At 40.7% G+C, this 23,642-nt stretch overlaps 1 protein-coding gene across 5 annotated transcripts in view; it reads left to right on the top strand.

Moving 5' to 3' along the window:
- oga (O-GlcNAcase) overlaps window positions 1-23,642 on the top strand; it is a 51,475-nt gene that overhangs the window by 5,909 nt on the left and 21,924 nt on the right. For 4 of the 5 annotated variants that reach the window (XR_005945614.1, XR_005945615.1, XM_041209175.1 and 1 more), the window contains exons 2-11: window positions 4,988-5,039; window positions 5,673-5,770; window positions 7,013-7,143; window positions 8,435-8,606; window positions 10,399-10,497; window positions 11,772-12,056; window positions 14,317-14,475; window positions 15,462-16,078; window positions 18,395-18,569; window positions 20,302-20,355. Coding sequence is in view for 3 of the 5 variants with exons in the window: in XM_041209175.1 (XP_041065109.1) it covers window positions 4,988-5,039; window positions 5,673-5,770; window positions 7,013-7,143; window positions 8,435-8,606; window positions 10,399-10,497; window positions 11,772-12,056; window positions 14,317-14,475; window positions 15,462-16,078; window positions 18,395-18,569; window positions 20,302-20,355 (1,842 nt within the window). In the remaining 2 variants the exon portion in view is untranslated. The remainder of the gene's footprint in view (window positions 1-4,987; window positions 5,040-5,672; window positions 5,771-7,012; window positions 7,144-8,434; window positions 8,607-10,398; window positions 10,498-11,771; window positions 12,057-14,316; window positions 14,476-15,461; window positions 16,079-18,394; window positions 18,570-20,301; window positions 20,356-23,642) is intronic. The other variant, XM_041209176.1, reaches the window with a different exon arrangement.

Genomic DNA, 23,642 nt, shown 5'->3' with positions numbered 1-23,642 from the left:
TGCACTGATGACAAGTGTGTTGCTTTGTTCCAAAGATGCGTTTGCCACATCATTTTAATTAATATTGTCCCCTCTCTGCTCCCTGATTTCGGCTTCTGTGATGTACAGGTGTGTCTGAAGTGATACACTTTTCATCTGGGTTTCATTCCCTTCCTGTGGGTATTTACCTGGTTTTGTGGTGGCTTGCTCTTCCTGTGAAATGTGTCCTTTCAAAGCTGCCCCAGACTCTTAATTTTGATAATTTTATTTGCAAGACAAACTGTATTATGCTGTCTATAAATGTTCATGGGAAGGAAATGGACTTTCACCAAAGACTTAAATGTGAAAACAGAGCCATCAATTTTGACTGTAATCCATTTCTGCTGACTAACTAGGATGGAGTACAGGATGCCTAAAGAATCTCTGCCTCTGTGCACTTCAATAGAAAAACTGCTTTGGAAGCACTTCATTGTCTTGGAATATAATAGGCTGTTTGAAAAACATAGTCTCATTTTTCTAGAATTCTCTACTTGATTTATTACTGACAGCTATCTTATTTATGATGATTCATTTAGGACCCTATAAGTGGTGACATTTTCTGTGTGTCTCCTGTCAAACTCTTCCAGGATCACTTACAAGTCTTTTTTAGAGATAAGAGCCTGTTGAGCTCTTATGATTTGTACATCATCTCAATTCCAGTATTTCTTTTGATTGGCATACTAGCAGAATTAGGAATTCATCATCACTTTTTACGGGTTTTTCCTCCCTCTTCTTTGCCTATTGTAAAACTATTTGTGATCACTTAGATACTTTGGGGATCTCTCAAAAACTATTCTGTGGTAGAGCATCTTTTCTGTGTGATTCTCCTATTCAGTTTTCTCCCTTATAGAAGGAACCCAGCTGTTGCATGGTATCGTTACAGCTGAGAATAGTAATTGGAGTGTAAAACCACTGCTTCTTCTTGTTCTTCTCTATTTTTATGTGAAAGGTTTGGATTTAAGATTCATTCCCAAGATGTATTTTGGAAGGGAGAAAAAGAATTATTCAAAAATGTGTCAGCACTGAAACATTCAAAAGTGGAAATGCTTATTAGATTGTATCAAGAGCGAGGTTTTGATTCTTGCGGTTAAAATGAACATCAATGGAGATTTTGAATTTTTGTCTTGCATGTTGGGGTGAAATTCTGAGAGTACAGTTGATACATTGTTTAGTCCAAATGACCAGTGATATGTGAACCCAGACAGCAAACATCATTCAGAGACTCTCCAAACCTGGGGGGCAGAGGGCTGTAATGATTTGGGTTAATCTTGCCATGTACATGTTTATGGAGTAATAATAAAACTGGAAAGATTGGCTGATTTGTTTTCCTGCATTCCTTTCCATCCCAAACTCGGGCTAGTTGTATCTTGCAGACTTTTTGATTCTATACAGGGAAGCGGCAGTGGTTTAGCATTGTTCAAATACAGAGCTGGAATGCATAGACATGATTGCCCTTTAGTTCCATACAATTTTCCCCCTCAAGATTACTAAACCATCACCAACCACCCTTCCAATTTTGGCTGAATGTGTATCACACTTCGTACACATTTATCTGCTGTGCAGTTGGAAACTCGATTCAGATTCTTTCAACCGTAATTTCTTGTGTTACCATTGAGAATCATACCATGTTGTTGAATGCTAATTATCTTTCCATTGATGATATTTAAGAGTGTCAAATATTTTGCTGAAACCTCTCTGTCCCTCTGCAGGAGCAGAACAATAGTGCTGTAATGTAGATACTGCAGAAAGGTGCCACTATTAACCAGCTGATTTCCTTTGAGCAATGGAGGGGTAATATTTGCAATGAAAGCCAATAAAACCACAATACTAATAGAATAATTTGAGACATGGTGACATGTATAATTTTAGTTTCCTTTTTTCTTATTCATGATAGAGATAGGCAATTGGTGGATTGATATGCCAGGTGGTGACATGGAACATTTATGGTGGGTTCATTGACTCTTGGGTTGTTAAGGAAACAATTGTTCTGCACTGTGGGGTTCAAGAACAGCTGTTTGAGTGTAAGTCAGTGTGGTGATCACAGTTTAAATCATAGCGTGATGTGTACAAAAAACATTTGAAAATCATATCTGAATATTCCAATGACCTCGGCAATGTGAAAAATGTCAGACTCTTAGAGCACCACAGGAGGCGGCGGCAATTTGGCCCATTCTTTGAAAGAGCTGTCCAATTAGTACCACTTTCCAATTTTTTTCACCATAACTTTGTGTATTAGTTCTCTTTTAAGTTTCGCCCAGTTGCCTTTTTTGAAGATCTTAGAAATCTGATTCCACCATCCTTTCAAGTTGTGTGTTATGGCTCTTAACACTTTGTGTAATATAAAATATTTCTCTTTATTTCCCACTCTTCTTTAGCATTTTAGATGTATGATCTCTGGTTGCCAACCGATGTGCTTGAGGAAACAAACTATCAACACCCCTCATCATTTTGAATATCTCTGTCACAATAAGAAGTTGTGGCAGAAGAATTAATCCAGGCTGGTTTATTGGTTCAAGCTGGTTTATTTTCAAGACAACTCCTCAGTGCTACTGACTTCCAAATAGCTTCCACACAGTATTCCACCTATATCTTTTTGTTCTGTTTAGATGGGATAATCAATGCCCATCACCTGTTTAACTAGCAATTGCCTAACAAGGTGATTGCCACGTTGACATCTGCTAAACTTCTCTCGTCTGGGGTGAATAATCCTAGCACCTCCAATCTCTTCAGATCACTGAAGTCCTTCATCTGCTTTTTCATTCTGGAAACCCTCCTCTGCACTATATCTAGGGCCTTTACATCCTTCCTGAACTGTGGTGCCTAGAATTGTACACCATTACTCCAAGGCCTAACCAGTGGTTTGTAAATGTCTGGAATGTCTTTGACTTTGTAAATAAGGGCATCGAATACAAAGCCAAGTAGCCCATACATTTTCTTAATCAACATATCAGCTTTGCCTGCCCCTTTCAAAGATTTGTGAATGTGCTGTTCCCCTTTCCTTTTGCATCCACCTCATATAGTTGTAAAAAGAAATGCCATTAGTTCAGAATCTCTGGAACTTTCTGCTAAATATGCACTGCTCAACTGTTTGCCTTGCACAAGTGGCATTTTGTCCTTGGCTGCCTTGCAATTTCTAAGATCCCGTTGAATTTGCAAGTAATTTTCCATTGAAGTCACTGCAGATAGAGCTGATAATTAAGAGCTCAAATGCCTCTTTTGTGATAGGATAGTTGTTAGTGCATTGCCAATCAATCTCTCCAGCTAGTCTTGTCTCATTTCTGAATTCACCAAATATTAAAGATTTTCAAAATTGCAGTTTAATGTTTTTTTTCCTTTGAATCCAATTCTACTTTCTTTTTCTAGCCCTGTCATATGAACTAAAGTAAATAATTGTTCCATGTGCCAGATCACTTGAATATCAGATTCTATATGTGTAGTTTATTGCCACAGTTGTTAATGTTCAGCGCCGTGAGGTACTTTTTGTTAAATAAGCTATGTGTGTGTGTGTAATTCTCCATGTTGGGCATGTTTCTAAAGTGTACCAGAGCTAAACTCCGTGCTTAGTGCAGCCCAGTGTTTTTCACATGAAGCTTTTATGGCTTTTATAAGCCTATTTGCACTGAATATTGATGGGAGAGAGGGAGAGGTTTCTGTTCAAAAAGAAAAAACACTTTTCTCAACTTTGGAATGTCCTAAGGGCACTACCGTCAATGAACTGTAGTTAATATTGGCCAGGGCACCAGGAATAACTTGCCAGCTCCTACTCTTTAAAATATGCAATAGGTTTTTTAAAATGTTTCATGGGGTGTGAGTGACATTGGCAAGGCCAGCATTTGTTGCTCATCCCTAATTGAGCGTGATGAGTTGCTACCTTGAACCGCTGTGGTCCACATAGTGTTAGGTTGGGGGGGGTGGGGAGGTGTTGCTGGAAAGGAGTTCCAGGGTTCTGAACCAGTAACAGTGAAGGAATGGTGATATAGTTCCAAGTCAGGATGGTGTGTGGCTTGGAGGGGAATGTGCAGGTGGTATTATTCCCAAGCATCTGCTGCCCTTGGCCTTCTAGTCATGGAGGTCATGGATTTGGAAGGTGCCACTGAAGGAGCCTTGGTGAGCTGCTAGAATGTATCTTGTAGATGGTGCATGCTGCTACCACTGTGCATTGGTGGTGGCAGGTGTGAATGTTTAATGTGTTGGTGGATGCCAAATGAGCAGGCTGCTTTGTCGTGTATTGTGTTGAGCTTCTTGAGTGGTGATAGAGCTGTATTTGTTATTGCAAGTGGAGAGTATTCCATCAAACCCCTGACTTGTTGATGGTGGACAGACCACCTAAGGGCAGAGCGAGCCTCTGTTTAACATCTGAAAGATGGCATTCCTGACAGCGCATCTCTTCCTCCATGCCAATTGTATATGAATTGTTTAATTCTATGCATGTGCTGGGGATTCACTTGTAGTTGGATACAGACTGAAATTGTGGTCGGTGTTAGGAGGTACATGCTTGCAATGTGTAACTATCCATGAATGCTTATAGAAGTGTGTAAAATAAATAAAAATTGGATCCTGTTCTTCGGCAACTCTCTTTCCAGACTGTAGAATTCAATACTGCACTGAAGTGTCAGCACTGGATTTCATGTTTGATTCTCTTGAGGCTTGAACCCATAATGTTGAGACAGTGGCAAGAGCGCTGATATTTTTAAGAAGTAGAATATATGTTTTGTGGCTCCTGCTAGAACAAGCAATGTTAGTTTGCTAGCCTTACGGTGTCAGTCTTTTCACTGCTCTACAATGTATTGGCATTGATGGATGTTTTGTTCTTGTATTTCTTTTATTTCCTATTTAATAAAATGTAAAACTATGGATGAGCAGCATCAAACTTTCGGGCACTTTTACGAACCAGATCAGTCAAGTGGAACTGAGTGCACTATTTTAAGTGTTTGCTTTTATATTTTAATGTGCGACTTTTTTTTTCTAGGGTTTTATGGCCGCCCCTGGAGCATGGAGCAGAGGAAGGAACTGTTTCGAAGGTAAGAATTCGAGGACAAGTTGCCTCTGTTTTGAGGTTGGGTGGCCCTTTAAACCCATGCAGTTAATTAAACTGTCATTTGACGCTGCACAAGAAATCCCATAATTAATTAGAATAAACTCCTGACTTTTCTTTTTTTGGTACTTGCTTTCTCCTCTGGGTTTCTTAACTGAATTCTTGTCTTGCAAGGAAACTATAATGGTATAAATAAAAATGATAAAAGCCATTTGATCCATTTCAGGTTATCTATCCAGCTTGGTGATTCCAAGGCTTTCACCTGCTCTGCTTTACCAAGAAATTAATTCCCTGTATTGACCACCTTCCTGTGTGAAGATCTTCATGACATTAGTCCTAAATTTGTCTTTTTGCTCATTGAACTTGTGCCACTTTTGGTGTGGTTCTCCTAATTTGGCTTGCAGTGTTCCAGTTTTACTGTATTCTGTTTTTCTCTTTTAAATAGCTACATGATGTTTCCTCTATGTTGGCGCTTTTGAGATGGAATATCTTGGAGTTTTCAAATCTTTCCCCTCAGTTTGGTGATTGTATCCCAGTTTGTGTCCAGCACGGTAGCATTGGATGCTTTTAATGAGGGGGTTTAATTTGTACATCTAATGTTGGTTACATTATTCAACAGAATGCGCAAGTGGGGATTGAACACATACCTGTATGCACCAAAGGATGATTACAAGCATAGGATGTTCTGGCGGGAGATGTATTCTGTTGAAGAAGCAGGTGAGTGCTGTCGCCATGATATTCCCCTGGTGTTAGGCACTATCTTGAACATTAATTTCCAATTTATTAAAGCCCTGTCTCTTGTTTGTAGATCTAACTAAATGCGACAGTAGTTACGAGAGATAGCAGAATGAGCAGGAATAGGCCATTCAGTAATCTCATGGTTGATCTTATACCTCAACTTCACTTGCCCACCCTATGCTCATATCCCTTGATTCCCCCTCAGTGTCCAAAGATCTTCCAATTGCATTCTTGAATTTTAGTCACTACTATCTATGATGAGTATTAAGGCAGTCACTTCTTATTATAACCGACCTTCAAAAGAACATGATAGTTTTGAACTATTGTAGCCAATATAACCAACCTTCCATTTTATCTGCTTTTGTATCAGCTATGCTTGGCTTCCTTTTAACCAGCAGGAGTAAGTTTGTGAAAACAGACCTGCATGTGGCAGTGAAATTTAAAGGCAATATTGCTCATCTAAGCGTGAACAAATTGTCTTTGTGGCATCTATATAAATGTATATTTAGTTAGTTGTTAGAATTGGTTCAGGTTTAGCAACAATTATGCAGAGGTTGTTTTGTGCTACAGTGTGTATATGAGTGCGGTGAGGCTGGCATTAAATACCTTACTTAAATTGAGAAAGTAGTTCACTAATTTGGGACTGAAGTTCCTAGTTTGCAGTACATGTTCTGGCTTAATTTATTAGTTTTGGTTGGGTCCTATATTGGCTAGTAATATGAAGACAGCAATACTCGCCTCTGTGGCTAGTGATATCAACCAGCAGACTACAGCCAACAGAATGACAAGCTGGAATCCAATGTCAGCTGCCCTTTTTGTTTGCTATAACATTAACAGGGTCCACAACTCACTATTGGATTCGATAGTAAGATTGTTAAACATGACTAATTGTCCTTCACTCTGTAAGACCTTATAACTAAAACCTAAGAGGAGATTGGCAAGTTGCTATCCTTTCCCAAATCCCTTACAGCAAGCTGCTATGCCTGGATGTTTTTGGGATTACATCATTTCCGTCCAGGGTTCCTCTGCCCATCCTGAACAGCGTAGTAGTGTGAGCAGCTACTAATTCATGCCTTACCATGCTTCTGTGCATCAGCATACACTGCTGTCTGTCCAGTTAGCTCTGCTTCGTTTGGGAATTGTCTCTTTCATTCTAGCATTGTGATTTTCTTTTCTCTCTTTCTTTGATGATTATTCATAATGTCATCCCTTATGTTCCAGAACAATTGATGCAGCTAATTTCTGCTGCCAAAGAGCACAGTATTGAGTTCGTCTATGCCATATCTCCTGGTCTTGATATCACGTTCTCAAATCAAAAAGAAGTTGCTACCCTTAAACGCAAATTGGATCAAGTAAGTGTTTTTCTGATCTATTAGTTCTTTTAGATAAAGTGATTATAATCACTTTTTTCCTTACACATATGTTGATAATTGAAACAAATTGTTTATAATAAAATAATCTTACTTGCCTTTCATTGAATGGTGTAATGGATCTGTTGTGGTAAAAATGACCACTCGAGTCTGAGATTCAAGCAAGCAGAGATTTATTTCAAGCACTTGCAAGCGAGAGAGAGCCCTCAGTCAGCCAAGGACACACAAAACTACAGGGTTTACAGCACATATTTTTTGTCATTATCATCCTACTTTTCATTAAAATGTTTCTCATTAATTTCTTAACTAACCATACAATTCCATCAGGCAGATGTTCCCATTATTTCAGCTTTGGGTATGGCCTTTAGTTCCCCCATCACCATGTTCTGCATAACTATGAATAGGCTGTTTATATAGGCTGTTAAGGGAGTAATTACTAACTACTAGTCAGTATCCCCATAGTAACTTTGGTCAAGCCTAGAAAGAGCTCTCATAACTACCTTTGCCTATTCAAAGCTATTAATGTGCCTTTTAGTATCAACAAATATGAAATCAGTTCAGTTATCCCACTTTAGATCTTTTATGTTCACCTGAGAGGACGAGTGGGCTTGCAGTTTAATCTGAAACCAGGCACATTGCGATGATGCTTGTGCACTTGCTGGTAATTTAATTCCAGTGCAATACTGAAAAAATATGCACTTAAGTTTCTGGAGTGGAGCTTGGACTCATTGATCTTTTGAAGTAAGCATACTAAAGAGCCCAGGTTGACTCTTAAACTCATTCTCTCTTTGGTCCTGATATGTGCTGCAGTGCTTACCTTGATGATTTTCTCTTGCTCCCCCTCGTTGTTTTTGATACTTTTTTTTGTTCACATGAGGACATTGCTGGCTAGGCAAGCATTTATTGCCTTTGAGAAGCTGGTGGTAAGCTGTCTTGAACAGCTGCAGTCCGTGTGGTGTAGCTGCACCCACAATACTGTTGGGGAGGGAGTTCCAGGATTTTGATCCAATGACAAGCAAGAAGGTTCTTGGTGATGTGATTCTCCATCTTCCTTTCTTCCCACCTCACCTCATTTTGAGAAGGCACCCCTCTTCTATGGCGGGTGCCTTTCCCAATGCACCATTTAAACATGCATGCTTAGACTTTTCTTGAATAAAAAGAGCAGTTTACTTTTCTCCTTGATCCCTTTCTCTTTCTACCCATCAAAGAAAGCTCACATGGTGTTTTAAGTGTGCAGCAATGCTTCTGAACATCGCATTTCTGTGTTTTATAGGTGTCACAGTTCGGATGCAAGTCTTTTGCACTGTTATTTGATGACATTGACCACAATATGTGCCCAGCAGACAAAGAGGTATTCAGCTCATTTGCACATGCACAACTGTCCGTTACTAATGAGATCTATCAGTACTTGGAAGAGCCAGAACATTTTTTATTCTGTCCTACAGGTGAGTGGACAGCAGCAAATCAATCACTGTCGCAGTGCAGCCTGTGGGCAGAAATTCTGTTAGCAGTGAGCCTGTAACAGTTGTACCTCCTTTAAAACGTGTTTTTACTTTGTTCTTGGTTGGGGGAGAAAAATCTCCATGCACTGCTGTACCTCTTTTACATTTGACATTGGACAGCTCCACAGCTGTGCTGAACTCAATACAAGGACCTGTTTACTGGTGTGTAGTAAGCATGTAGAATTGGCTGCTCTGCTTTGCAATGCTACAGGGACAGTCTCCAATCTGACAGTTTGTAAGTACACATTTCCTGAACTTTGTGTTATTAACATTAAGGCCACAAGGCTGGCTGGCTGCATGCTTCAGTTGTAAAATTGCCAATATTGTCTTTTGGATTTCACTTCTACCGTAATTGCCTTTTACTTGGTGTGGTGGAGCTCCAAATGGATCTTTGTATGAATGAGCAACCACCTCTGGTAGAATTTGTGCCTGAATTTGATACTAACTAACGTATTCTGAAGAAATTCAGATTTCCTTGTGTTTCCCAATGTTTCTTAGACCACCTGCAATGTGCTCTGCTGTAAAATAATCTGAGTAGCAGTGAAGCATGAGTTTCATGTTGCAAGTGGGAACTTCGCTGAGTTCATTTTTATAAATGCATTGACTGACTGGAGCCAGTGTAAATGAGGGCATTGTGGGAAGATTAAATAGAGTTTGATGTACTACACACTTTGTTGTGTATCCAAATCAGATTTGGTTTATTAGAATAAAGTATAGAATGCAGCCACAGCCAAGTCTAGAAGCATAACAAAATCCAAAATGAAACATTAATCCTATTCCCATAGTTTCAGTGCTCGTGTTACTGAAAGTGAGAATGTGTCTTGGTATCTTTGTAAATAGTGATTCTTTGTGGCATTTTTCATGGTGGGTTCATTAATTTGTTGCTTACAATAATATCAATGTTGTATCAGGTGCTGCTAGTCTATCTCCTGTGGTGTTCTACATGGTGGGGTGGTGGCAGAGTGGTATTGTTGCTGGACTAGTATTCCAGGTAATTGCTCTGGGGACCTGGGTACGAATCCCACCATGGCAGATGGTGAAATTTGAATGCAATAAAAATCTGGAATTAAAAGTTTAATGAAGACCATGAAACCATCGTCAATTGTTGTAAAAACCCATCGGGTTCACTAATGTCCTTTGTGGAAGGAAATCTGCCGTCTTTACCTGGTCTGATCTACATGTGACTCCAGACCCACAGCTGTATGCATGTGGCCTACATGTGACTCCAGACTCACAGCAATGTGGTTAACTCATAAATGGGCAATTAGGAAAGGGCAATAAATGTTGGCCTAGCCAACAATGCCCACATCCCATGAACAAATATAAAAAAAACATGGGGAATCAAGACCAAGTTGAAGCACTTAGAGGGCAAGCGATAATTGGACCACCATTGCAGATGCACTTAGTCTTCATTTTTAGCCATGCCCTCTGTCTTAAATTATATAAAGTAAAATAATTGAAACAAAACTTGTGGCATTTGAGATGCAGAGAAATAAAATTGGTTGGAGCATGGGATCTCTACAGGCTGGAAAATGCAAAACATGCGGTATGGTATTATCTACCTGTGTAATGTTGCGTACTGTTTTAATATCTTGAAGTAATCTTGTAAAAACATTAAACCAAATAGTTTAATCTTGACATTTACAAGTCTTTCTCTTTGAGGCTTTGATAAATGTACATATTAACTGAGGTTATTGTTGGAATTTAGTACTGATTTTTCTTTAATCTTGTTCAGAGTACTGTGGAACCTTTTGCTACCCCAACGTTGCACACTCGCCATACCTTCGGACTGTTGGGGATAAACTACTTCCTGGCATTGATGTGTTGTGGACTGGTGAGCTCAATACTCTAATAGTGTGTCTGTGCATTTTGGGCTGGCAAGCCAAATTCACTAATGTTGTAACTATGCTAACTTGATAATTGCATCTGCTATAGAGCAGTGCGGGTAACCTCTGCAAATATTGGCATATGTTCACAGACTTCTGAAATATTGAGTCAGCAATCCAAAGGAAAACTTATGCTATTATTTTAAAAAAAAGACATCCTGCTTGTGATTTATTGCAGCTATGTGAACACAAATCCACATTTGTGGACTTCAGTTGGAGAACAGCTTTGGCTTGGCACTGAATTTATGGCCACGTCCACTCTTAATGACAGCTGTCTAGACCTTCCAAATTGCAATAGCACCACTACTAAGTCCAAAATCTTTGTTAGATGGTGAAGCTCTCCTGCCCCCTCCCCAAGTTAAGTGATAAGAACTTGCAGCTGAGTATATTGGAGCAGAGAAAGTTAAGGGAGAAATCTAGTAGAAGCCATAAGTGGGTTGAGTATGACCATGTAACTAAGGGAAGATTTGCATGCAGTGAATCAGCAGAAATGAGTTTAAACCTAAGTTTAGTAGAAATATAGGATCTTTCCAGATAAACGGTTGTTGAAGTAATGGAATACATTACAAGTGGCGTGGAACTGTTGGGCCGAAAAGTATGTTTAACTATCAAAGCTGAGCCAGTGTCGATCAGCAAGTTTTAAAAGGAATGAAGTATAGGTTTTAAGGATCCTATTAAAGGATATAGGACAAAAGTGGGGAAATAACATTAGACTGGATTGTACTGGGAAGGAAATTAAAACATCCACTATGGACTTTGTGGGTTCCTATGGTGGAATGCCTAATAAGTTTAATGTAATTGTCTATAACTAAAAATTTGCTGGAATTTTCTTTATTATGGGAAACCATGGTACTTGCCAAACTGGTGATCTAAACCATGTTTATTGAGAGAAAGTGATCATTTGTCCCTGGGGAAGTTGTTCATTCATTTCAAGCAATACTTTTCTGGTTGGGGTACACACGATAATCAAGAGTGGGCCTCTGGCCTAGCTTCCTTAGCCTGGAACAATGAAGTTGGCTTTAGTTGCCCCACTACTGCTTCAGTTGAGATCAGCTAGAATCAAACCTGGGCTTTTCTAGTCTATTTTAATACAGCACCATGATATTTGTTAACCGTTGCGATATTGTCATAATGGAATGGATTTAAATTTTCCTTATTTTAAAACCTGTAAATTGTGCAAAATTTACTGTTTGTGGGAAACTAAAGTTTTCTTGATATTCAGGTCCAAAAGTAGTCTCAAAAGATATCTCTGTGGAATCCATCGAAGAAGTCACCAAAATACTGAAGAGGGCTCCTCTCATCTGGGACAACCTGCATGCTAATGATTATGATCAGAAGCGCCTTTTCCTTGGACCATACAAAGGGCGGTCAACTGAACTCATTCCACGGCTGAAAGGAGTACTGACAAACCCCAACTGTGAATTTGAAGGGAACTTTGTCGCCATTCACACCCTGGCTACGTGGTACAAATCCAACATGAATGGTGTGAGAAAGGATGTTGTGATGAGTAAGTACATTGTATGAAACTCTGCTTCTGCTTTGTATTGTCTGAGGGAAATTGCACTACTCTAGTTTTGCATGTTTTTAAAAAGGCTTTCATGGGGTTTGTGCATCACTGGCAAGACCAGCATTTATTGCCCACCCCAATTGCCCTCAAAGTTGGTAATGAGTTGCTGTCATTACCCATTACATTTTTTAATCATAGAGGTCTACAGCACATAAAAAGACTCTTTGGCCCATTGAGTCTGCCAGTTAAACAAGTACCTACTTATTCTAATCCCATTTTCCAGCTCTTGGCCCATAGCCCTGTATGCTATGGCATTTCAAGTGCTCCTCTATAAATACTAAAATGTTGAGGGTTCTGGCCTCTACCACCCCCTCAGGCTGTGTGTTCCAGATTCCAACCACCCTCTGGGTGAAAAATCTTTTCCTCAAATCCCCTCTAAACCTCCTGTTCCTACCTTAAATCAATGCCCCCTGATTGTTGACACCTCTGCTGCGGGGAAAAGTTTCTTCCTATCTACCATATCTATGCCCCTCATAATTTTGTATACCTCTATCAGACCTCCCCTCAGCCTTCTCTGCTGTAAGGAAAACAACCCTCTCTTCATAGTTGAAACGCTGCAGCCCAGGCAACATCCTGGTGAATCTCCTTTGCAACTCCTCCAGTGCAATCACATCCTTCCTATTGTGTGGCGACCAGAACTGCACACAGTACTCCAGCTGTGCCCTAACTAGCATTTTATACAGCTCCAACATTACCTCTCTGCTCTTATATTCTATGTCTTGGCTAATAAAGGCAAGTATCCCATATGCTGCCTTAACCACCTTATCTACCTGTGCTGCTACCTTCAGGGATCTATGGACATGTACACCAAGGTTCCTCTGAACTTCTTAGGGTCCGACCATGCATTGTGTATTCCCTTGCCATGTTCATCCTCCCAAAATGCATCAGCTCTCATTCTCAGGACTAAATTACATTTGCCACTGCTCTGCCCATCTTACCAGCCCATCTGTACTGTCCTGTAATCTAAGGCTTTCCTCCTCACTATTTACGGCACCACTAATTTTTATGTCATCTGCAAACTTAGTGATCATACCTCCCATATTCACGTCTAAATCATTAATGTACACTACAAACAGCAAGGATCCCAGCACCAATCCCTGCGGTACACCACTCGTCACAGGTTTCCAATCGCAAAAGGAACCTTCGACCATCATACTCTGCCTCCAGCTGCTGGTTTGCCAAATTGCCCTGGGTCCCATGGGCTCTTACAAACCTTGACCATTCTCCCATGCAGGACCTTGTCAAAAGCCTTGCTGAGGTCCATGTAGACTACATCAACTGCACTACTCTCCTCTACATAACTAGTCACCTCCTTGAAAAATTCATATAAATTTGTTAGACATGATCTCCTCCTGACAAAGCCATGCCAACCATCCCTGAATAACCCTTGCCTCTCCAAGTGGAGATTAATCCTGTCCCTCAGAACTTTTTCCAGTAGTTTCCCTATCACTTATGTTAGACTCTCTGGCCTATAATTACACGGTTTATCCCTACTACCCTTCTTGAATAATGGTACCACATTCACTGTCCTCCGGCCCTCTGGCACCTCTCCCATGGCCAGAGAGTTTTTGCAAATTAGTGTCAGAGCCCCTGCAATCTCCTTCCTTGCCTTGCATAGCACCTGGGATACATCTCATCTGTTTTTTATGTAATCCTAAGCAAGTAATAGGTTTTCAACATGAGGGCATCACGGCTAAACCCAGTCCTGCACCAACACACACTTTCCAAGAGAGTGAACAGGAATGTAAACTTGGTCAGATTTGTGGACATCTTTTGCCATTTCCCCAAGGCACAGACTGTTGAAAATGGGTGGATAGGTGTAATAATTGAGATCCTTTAACTCCAGCCAGTTCGGAAATGGAAGCTGGGATCTTGCTGCTCTGTGTGTCTCAGTGCCATGTTCTACCATTGCGTTCCACCAATATAAAAAGTGCGATATAAATGAACTGTTTGGCTAGACGTCAGTGATTCCAATAGTTCTGCCATTTCCTGGTAAAGCATTCTTGGTTATCTGTACTTAATTTGCTGTGTTGATGTTTGGCAAGGAGGTTCATTGTCCCATTTTGTGTTTGTGTTCTCTCCTGTGGCTGGAGTTGGTCGCTGTCACATCTGTTTCATGCGCATTCTGATTCCTTTTTGTTTTGACTTTTGATGTTACTTTTGGCTCTATAATGCAGCATACCACTTTTTCCCCCTTCAGCTGACACAGAGGAGAGCACTGTATCTATCCAAATCAAACTTGAAAATGAAGGTAGTGATGAGGAGATAGAAATGGATATCTTGTACAGCCCTCAAATGGCTTTGAAGATGGCTATATCAGAATGGCTGCAAGAATTTGGAGTGCCACACCAGTACAACTGTAAGTGTGCTGTGTTTGTGTATTTTCTCATCCTTCCTTGAGTTTTTCTACAGTTGATCTAAGTTTTGCACCACTTGTATCAAAGAGAAAAATGATGGGAGACAGTGGCGTAGTGGTAATGTCACTGGACTAGTAATCCAGAGGCCCAGGCCACTGCTGTAGGGACATGGGTTCAAATCCCTCCACAGCAGCTGGTGGAATTTGAATTCCGTTAATAAAATCTGGAGTATAGAGCCGGCCTCAGTAATAATGGCCATGCAGCTATCATTGATTGTTGTTTTAAAAAAAAACCTATCTGGTTCACTGAAAAAAATGAGATCTTCCCAAATGTCTAACAGTACCTCCCTCTTTTTCTGCTTGCTCGAGTGCAAGGAAAAATTGTTTCTCCCCCATCCTGCTCCTTCTAAAGGTTTTGCTGTTCAGCTTGACTGGACTGCTGAATCAAATCTACATCTCACTAGTCTGCATGTTAGCACTACTGGACTGATTTTTTTGGTTTCTAGTTGGAGTGTATTGTTTTGAATGCAAGGAGGGACCTACATCCAAATTGAACACAGTAAGGGAGAGTTCATAAAAGCAAGTTTGAATACACTGACACAGTGATGTTCTTTGAAATGGGAGCATTGTAAAGGTTGCAGTGATATTTAAAGCTGAACGCACAGTGGATTAGATTAGGAGATAATCATAGGGGAATAGATTATTTTTTGTTAATTACGGTGTTGTTTGATGCCTAGTGATTAAAGGTACATGTGAATGTAGAATGAAGGCTAGCAAGTCTGGAGCTTAATATTTGCCCTGACAGGGATCACGTGTCTTGACACTGGTCAGGATTTAAGTCCCAGTCCGTGTGAATTGGTGCTGAACAGAGCTGCATCTTAATCCACCAAATCACTGGCCGAGATTCTTGCTGAACCTAACTTTTGCCATTAGTAGTTGATGTGTTCTAGTTTATTGTTTTTTAAAAAGCACGTTTTTTTTGTTCCCAGATCGAACAGTCCCTCACAGCGGCGCAAAGACAAATGCAATTGGTGTAGAAGCACTAGACACGCCCTGCCTGAACTCATCCACAACAGTGACTACAGTCTACCAACAGCCGATCATGAGTCAGGGAAGCCCACTGAGTGGTGAGCAAGCCCCACTGGCTAAGGAAGAGGAGGAGAAGAAACAGCAGTCTGATGAAGAACCAATGGAGATGGTGGTGGAGAAACCTGATGAGCAAGAAGCCAAAAACGTTAATCAGATCCTTACAGATATTGTCAAGGCCAAAATGTCTGAGGATCTCAAACCCATGGAGATGGACAAAGACAGTATTGCTGAATCCAAGTCTCCTGAGATCTTCATGCAGGAAGACTCTGGAAGTGACATTGCACCCATGCAGACAGATGAACAGATGAACAAGGAGCAGTATGTCCCTGGTCCCAATGAGAAGCCATTGTACACTGCTGAAGCTGTGACCCTCGAAGACCTAAACCTCTTGGCAGAAATGTTCTATTTGCCTTATGAGCATGGACCCAAAGCTGTTCAGATGCTGAGGGAATTTCAGTGGCTTCGGGCTAACAGTAGTGTCGTTAGTGTGAACTGTAAAGGAAAAGATGCTGAAAAGGTGAGTGTGCTTGTGTACACTCATGAATGAGGCTGCAAATAGATTGATTTCAGAATGTCATAGAACTGGAAAGGGCTAGATGGTGCAGTCAAAAACACTGGCCTTTCACCTCTGGAACTTGACTTTGAATTCAACCCAGGTGCATGCCCAGGGAGTCTCCTCTTTTGACGACTTAATCTGGGCAGCCCAAAGCCAGCTCCATGCAGGCACCAGCCCTCTTAGACAAATGGAATGGCTGTGGTAGTTCTTGATCGTGGGAGTTGCTAACTGGTTGAGAAGTGAAAAAAGATGCAGTTGTATGACCACTACTTGGATTAGGGCTGAGGCATACTGGGAGAAAAGCGAGGAAGCCGTACACTCCTGTCCAGTTATTCCTGGACTGAGAGTGTTTGATAACTTTGGACGATTGAAATGTTTTGTTTCATTGCCCAGGGCTGGCTGTCAGTAAGACAAAGTTTAATTGTTGAAAAAGTAATGCTGCATTTGGAAGCTCATAGTTTGATTTTATACAGGGGGTTAAAATGGATTTTTTTTTTTTTTGCAGGCAGGAATGTTGAAGGTGTCTGCTCTATGAATAAAATGCAACCTCTGCACCTTGTCAGCATTCTGTGCTTATAGGGCATGTATAACAATGGTTAGAGTAGAGCTCCCTCAACACTGTTCCACCTCCATGATACCCTGGTCCACTCTTCCATCACCCCCAACTCCTCCTCATCTTCCCATAAAATGGCAGAAGGCAAGAGTGCCTGCCCTTTTTACCTTCTCTCTCTCTCTTCCCCCCTGCCCTCACCGTCCAAGGCCCAAAACACTCCTTTCAGGTAAAGTGGTGCTTCGCTGCACCTCCTTCAATTTGATCTACTGTATTCGCTGCTCCCAATGCGGTCTACTCTACATTGGGGAGACTAAACGCAGACTGGGTGACCGCTTTGCGAACACCTTCGGTCTATCGGCAAGCATGACCCAGACCTTCCAGTCACTTGCCATTTCAACACACCATCCTGCTCTTTTGCCCACATGTCCATCCTTGGCCTGCTGCAATATTCCAGCGAAGCTTAATGCAAACTGAAGGAATAGTACCTCATCTTCTGATCACACACTTTACAGCCTTCCGGACTTAACATTGAGTCAACAGCTTCAGGCCATGAGCTCTCTTCTCGATCTTGACTCCTTTCTAACCCCACTTAACTAATTTATTTATTCATTGTAAAAAAAATAAATAAATAAAATAAAATTTTTATAATTCTTCCCCAACCCCCCTCACCACTTCCACAGGGCCAACTGTCACTTTTTTCTATGTGCTGCTTTCACAGAATGCTGATCCTTGTTCTGCTATCAACACATTTTGCTATCTTACCTCTATGCCACTATCAGCATCTTCTTTAGTCTTTAACTTGCCTTTGTCTTGTGTTCATGGCATCTTTGTCAACCTCTCCTGAGCTCCCACCTATCTCTGACCTTCTATTTTGCTCCACCCCCTCTTAAACAGTATAAAACCCATCGCATTTTTAATTTAGCTCTGAAGAAGAGTTATGCGGACTTGAAACATTAACTCTGTTTCTCTCTCTGTAGATGCTGCCAGACCCAAGTTTTTCCAACATTTTCTGTTTTTAGTTCAGGTTTCCAGCATCCACAGTATTTTGCTTTTAACTTAATAGATTCAGGATTCTGATTTTTACTGTTTTTAATTTACATGTACACATGTCTAGGGGCCCAGTGCCATGCCACACCATTCGTTAACTGATCTCGAGTGCAACCTGATTTTTTTGTTGGGAGTATTGTGGATTTGTCAGAAAAATCTTCAGTATAAATGGGTGCATCTGTATGAGCAAGCACTTGTTCACAATGGTACATGTTTGGTTGCCTACGGAAAGCTTGGTATTCACTCAAGGTCAGCTTCTACAGACACTGCTTCCACCTACTTGTTCTCGGACCTACTTTTATTTGTCTATTTTTCTGACTTCTTGCAAGGATTTTTTTTGGGCTCAATGTTATCTCTTCCTGTCAACAAACCTGGATGCAGCTCAGAGTCAGGCCTTTGATATGGCAGCATGGGATAAGGATTAGGCACTTGTATATTTCTCAAAGCAGTGAATTCTGCCCATTAATACTCCAAAAGCATTAAGTCTCCTTTCAAAGAATGAGGAAGGCTCTTTCTCCAGAGGAAGATTTGGCATATGTAGGGGAAGGGTGCCTTTGAGCTGGATGTTGGCTTTTAGAATTGCAGTCTGTGTATAAGCTTGTAAAATTTTGCTTCACTAACTTTTGCATCCAGCATATTTTCAGAAGCTATAAATTGATCTGGTTTTTGTGTTTCAGATTGAGAAATGGCATTTCAGAGCTACTAAGTTTGAAGAGATGTGCTGTGGCGTAATGCAGATGTTTACCCGTCTTGCCAATTGTGAAAACCGATCCATTCTATATGATCTGTACCCATATGTCTGGGATATAAAGGGTGTGGTATCTATGGTGAAATCCTTTGTCCAGTGGTTAGGTAGGTAACAGTGCTGAGTGGTCTCATTCCCTCATGCTCTTGGTTTAAGAACCTTCAATTCTGTCAGCCCTTGAAAAATGTATCTTTTAAAACAAGTATCCAGAATCCATATGAATGTGGGATAACCTATTGAAATGCTCCTTATTTTTAATTCTGCCACTCCCCCCACCATCCTCAGTTGCAGTTTTATCTAATTATCCCACAATTCTCTTGATTTTGTTTTTTCCCCTTCATTTGTCTGTTCAGTGCAGGATATTGGCACGTTGATGTTCTGTTTCTAAACTTACATTTGACACCATTGCCAAGGCTAATTTGGCCAATTTGAGGGTGTTGTTTCCAAGGCGCTGATATACTTTTTCTGGCCATTTGTGTTTTTCAGAGGCTGATGTAATTGTTCCCTATTCTAAGCACATAAGTAGATTTTTTTTTTAAAGATACGCCCCATTGCATTTTATTTTTGTGTTGTCTCTTTTTCTGGGACTGACTGTGGACTGCATCACATCGCTAGAACTTGCAAAATGCAAAATTGAACAATTTTTGGGGGGGTAAAAAGCACAGAACTGAAATGTACCATGATCATGCGGAGCTGTTGGGAGCTGCTTGCTGTGTGTTTTGTAACAACATTACTGTTTTCAACAGAACAGTGGCAGGCCAGCAGTTGCAGCAATCCGAAGGCTTGGAACGCAGCCTCCAGGCCAGCGCGCATGCGAACTTTATAAAAGGCGCAAGGCTATTCTGGTGTCTGCTGGTTCAGCCAGAGCTTCAAATGTGCGTTCAGTTCCAAGAAATAAGATGGGGATCTTTTCCAGAACTAAAACTGGAGGGACTAATCTGCCTTTACAAAAGCAATTGGAAAACAGTGGGGGAATGAAACAGCAGTAATGTTGACATTTATTACACATATATTGATTGGGATGGGGAAGTGCAGGCTGAGTAAGGCACCAGCATGGTCTGGGTTACAACAAGTAACCAAATTTTATTCACAGGTTTCTACGCAGATGGCAGGGAATATGGCGTGGATGCAGACTTTTAAAACTGATGCAGCAGGCAGCTCAACTAGCACTGTGATCATGGCTCGGGTTCAGATCATGAGTCAGCTTTGGAATGCTCAGGGTTAGCGATTCTATTTGTTTAAGACAAGCATTGAGTACACACTATAAAAAGGGTGGTTACCATTGAGCAGTATGGAACGAGTGAGAAGAGGGCTCCTGTCTACTAAAACTGTTGCTTAGGATTTGATATATAAGTTTAGCAATTTGATTAGCAGTGAGATCCAGACACACTCCAGGATTTTATTTAATAAATTAATCTCATGCAAAATTAGTAATGCTGAAAGATTCTTCCCATGGAAAGCACTTGACCTATATATCTGAGAACTCGGAGAGGTAAAAGTTTCAACAAAACATAAGTGCTTCTAGAAAACATATTAAGTTCTTCACTGTGAACTCTGATCTATAGTTCCTGTAATCGACAAATGTGCATACAACAGTTCATTGCTAGGTAGCAAACACTAGATTCCATTTATTCCACTACTGGACATGCGTGGTTTTGACAGGGGCAGTAATCAGGTTACACAAGGGGACATTGGTTCTATTGAAGTTGTTGGAGAGAGAGTCCTAGTGCATATGGTGGTGCAGTTCACATTCTGCCATAACCTGAGTGTGATACTGTGATGTGACGGGTTACTAATGGCCTCTTCTATTGTCTTGTCTTCTTCCCTCATTGTGTACAGATGGAAGAATCCTCAGCACAAGTTACTACAGCTGTGGGATCGACAACGCCAGATGTACGAAGCGTGGCGCGATTATTCATTAAGATTAGAATGATAGTCAGTGAGGCTTCTTAAAAGAAAATGTATTGAGAAGTTTTGAAGTCACATTTGCGCAGCTAATATTATAAGAAATGCTTTAACAATTTCTTTTATTTGTAGAGCGCTTATGTTAACCTAGATAGCCTTTGAAATCAAGGCTAGCTGTGCTACTGTCCAAATGTACCCGTTACGAGCTTTTTGAAATTTAATTACTACATATTTTGTGGTCTGTTAATAATGCATGAGAAACAATTTCTGAAACTGCTGATATTTTTAGAAATGGGTTGTGTCTCGTAAGATGACTTGTATATGAACAGAAACCAGTTGCAGCTTAAAACTAGAGTTTTACAAGCTTTCCACTGGCCCCAAAAAATTATTGAAGTTTCAGTAAAGTATTTGCCTACCATTCTTCACATACTTCATTTTCGTAAAGTTTGCATCATCCATCTCAACACAGCCTGTAACTTGGGTACTGGTCAGGACTGTATCTCACTAGTGAATTGAGAGGGAACGCTTCCTTATTCTTAGCCAGGTTTCAGACTCGTTTTGCATTGATATATTGATTTAAAACGAGTGAGGCCCAGAAATTGAAGCTTTTCCTCTTGCATTGCTGCGCTGATCCTGTCAGATGACTGAAATGGTATGGTACTGTACAGCCATGATCATCTTTGTTCACATATTTGGGATGCTGAGGGAAAGAAAGTGAAAGTAAAGTGAGTTGATCCAGTAAGTCCTGCAATAAAAACTATGGAAAGTTCTGACTTTGTAGTTGTTGGAAAGAAGAGTTTGATATAGCTTGTAGTGACAAATCGAGAGCCAGAGTTCCCGAAAACCATGCAGAGATGATTTGTCTTTGTACGTGTGAGAGCTCAAGGATCTGTACTGCAGGAACTGAACCTCTGTCGTTTTGTTCACTTTGAAATGTTTGATGCCTTTGTTCTTTGTGTTGTTTTTCCATCAGCCTTGCCCACAAGTATGTGTCTACAAGGGTTTTGATTCTTTATGTCTGCTGTCGACCCGCTCTTAAACTGCTGAATTGCTATTTTATGAGGAAAAAGCCTTTGACTGGTTTGGAGTTGTACTGAGAATTTCTTGACAGTCCAATCTGACTCTCAATACAATCCATTAAAGTGAATGAAACCAATTCTGAAATGTCTGCTCAAATCTACTTCTTTTCCTCCCCTATCCCAGTGCCCCCCCTCACCTCTCAACACTTGTCCTATAGTTGAGTCTCTACTGGCCTGTTAATCAACACAATCATAACATAACGGAGTAGAAGTAGACCTTGCAGCCCCTCAAGGCTGTCCTGCTGTTCAATAAATTTGTGACTGATCTTTTCCCATCACCTCCACTTTCCTGCCCTTTTCCCATATTGTTTGGCTCCTTTAGTATCCAGAGAGTTTTTGAACTGACACCAGTGAAAATTTGGTGATACACCTGAGGTTGGAATCTTTGAATTTGCCCATTACATGATTTGAGTCAGAGCCCTCATTAGGAGACAACTTCAAATTGTCATGCAGTTTGATTTAATGTAAGCGGGTACTTTGATAAATTACCCAGGAAATGAATTTCGTAATAGACATCCAAAAGCAATTTGTTTGGTCTTTGTGTTTATCTATTAGGCAGTCTGACCAAAATGGTAGATGGACATGGATTCCGTGTCGTTCGCCAAGACCCCTGTCATTGGATAATGTTACAGAGGAGTCGTCTGTAAATACGGAGGGATATCAATGCACAATTCTAAGGATTTGTAACAAAAAAACTCCCTTTTTCATATGAAATGCCTGTTGCTTCTGTCATAACTTTCTAAATGGTATTTTATTATCTTGCAAGCATGAATTAATTTTTTTTCTTCCCATTTGCTTTCAAATGTCTGCTTCAGAGTTTGAACAGAGTATATACTTGGCAATCTAGTAGAAGTTTGAAGGTTCATCTTTTCGACACAACTTAACTCTGACCAGGTTGGCCTTTTGCCTGTTCATGAAGTGACTGGGCAAATGTACAAGTCAATATAAGCTGTGACCCTAACCTTTTTGCTAGGTCAATGATGCCCTGATGGTTTGGCTGTTAACTTCGAAGTGCCAAAAGTTTCCTTTCTCCATTCGAAGGAAGATTTTTAGTTCTGTGTCACTTAATAGCTATTGATACTATTCTGAACTTGAAGCTGGACCAGAATGTTAAACAGAAGAAACAAATCTTTGTGCTACAATGGAAGATTAACTGTAGCCAACTCCCTTCAGACTGCACTACTTTCCATCACACCTGTTCAGTTTGAAAAAAAATCACTTCCTTCTCTCTGGTCAAGTACCATAGCAATAGGCTGTTAGGGGTTTGTTTACATATACAGCTTTGATTCTTTAGTTGCCACAGCCCGCAGTAATCCTAGTTGATTAACTAGCTATGTTATGTGGGAGGCCCGGCTGTGGCAACAACAACTGTGCAGCTGCCTATGTGACAATTTCAGCAAGCTATATATTTCTTCTCCTTTTCATGGTTGGAATGAAGATAATCTTGCTGATGGCTCATAACTATGGGACAACGACTGAAGTTCGGTCCAGGACTAACCACAATTTTGTGTTGTGGCCCCAGAGGAAGCCTGCACCTTGGCCCAGCCTCTTGTGCTACTTCTTTCTTCATTGTGTACTTGTTAGAGAATCCTTGTCTCAGAATAATTTGTCTGATCAGATTTCAACAATCATATCTGCATGATGGTTTTACCCTTCATTCTTCTAGTTGCACATTCTAAACTTATGCATTCAATACCTAGTTAAGGAAGCACACCTATGCCGTCATTGTTCTGCTAACCATTGGTTGGGTCTCATTGTCAGCTGTGGCTCAACAGGTAGTTACTTTTATTTGTTCTGGGGATATGAGTGTCACTAGCCAGGTCAGTATTTATTCCCTATCTCTAATTTCCCTTGAGAAGATGGTGATGAGTAGCCGTCTTGAAACACTGCAGTCCATGTGGTGTAGGTATACTCAGTGCTGTTAGGAAGGGAGTTCCAAGATTTTGACCCAGTGACAGTGAAGGAAAGGCAATGTATTTCCAAGTCAGGATGGCGTATGAGACTTGGAAGGGATCTTGCAGGCGGTGGTGTTCCCCTGTGCCTGCTTCCTAGTCTTTCTAGGTGATAGAGATTGAGGATTTGGAAGATGCTGTTAAAGGAGCTTTGGCAAGTTGTTGCAATGCATCTTGTAGATGGTAAGTATTGTGTTCAGTCCGATGATGGTGGATGGGGTGTCAATCAAGCAAGCTGCTTTGC

Source organism: Carcharodon carcharias, chromosome 17 (assembly GCF_017639515.1).
Source record: "Carcharodon carcharias isolate sCarCar2 chromosome 17, sCarCar2.pri, whole genome shotgun sequence".
In the NCBI taxonomy this organism is placed as follows: Eukaryota; Metazoa; Chordata; class Chondrichthyes; order Lamniformes; family Lamnidae; genus Carcharodon; species Carcharodon carcharias.
Note: the sequence above shows the minus strand (reverse complement) of the source record. Positions and strands in the feature narration are given on the sequence as shown.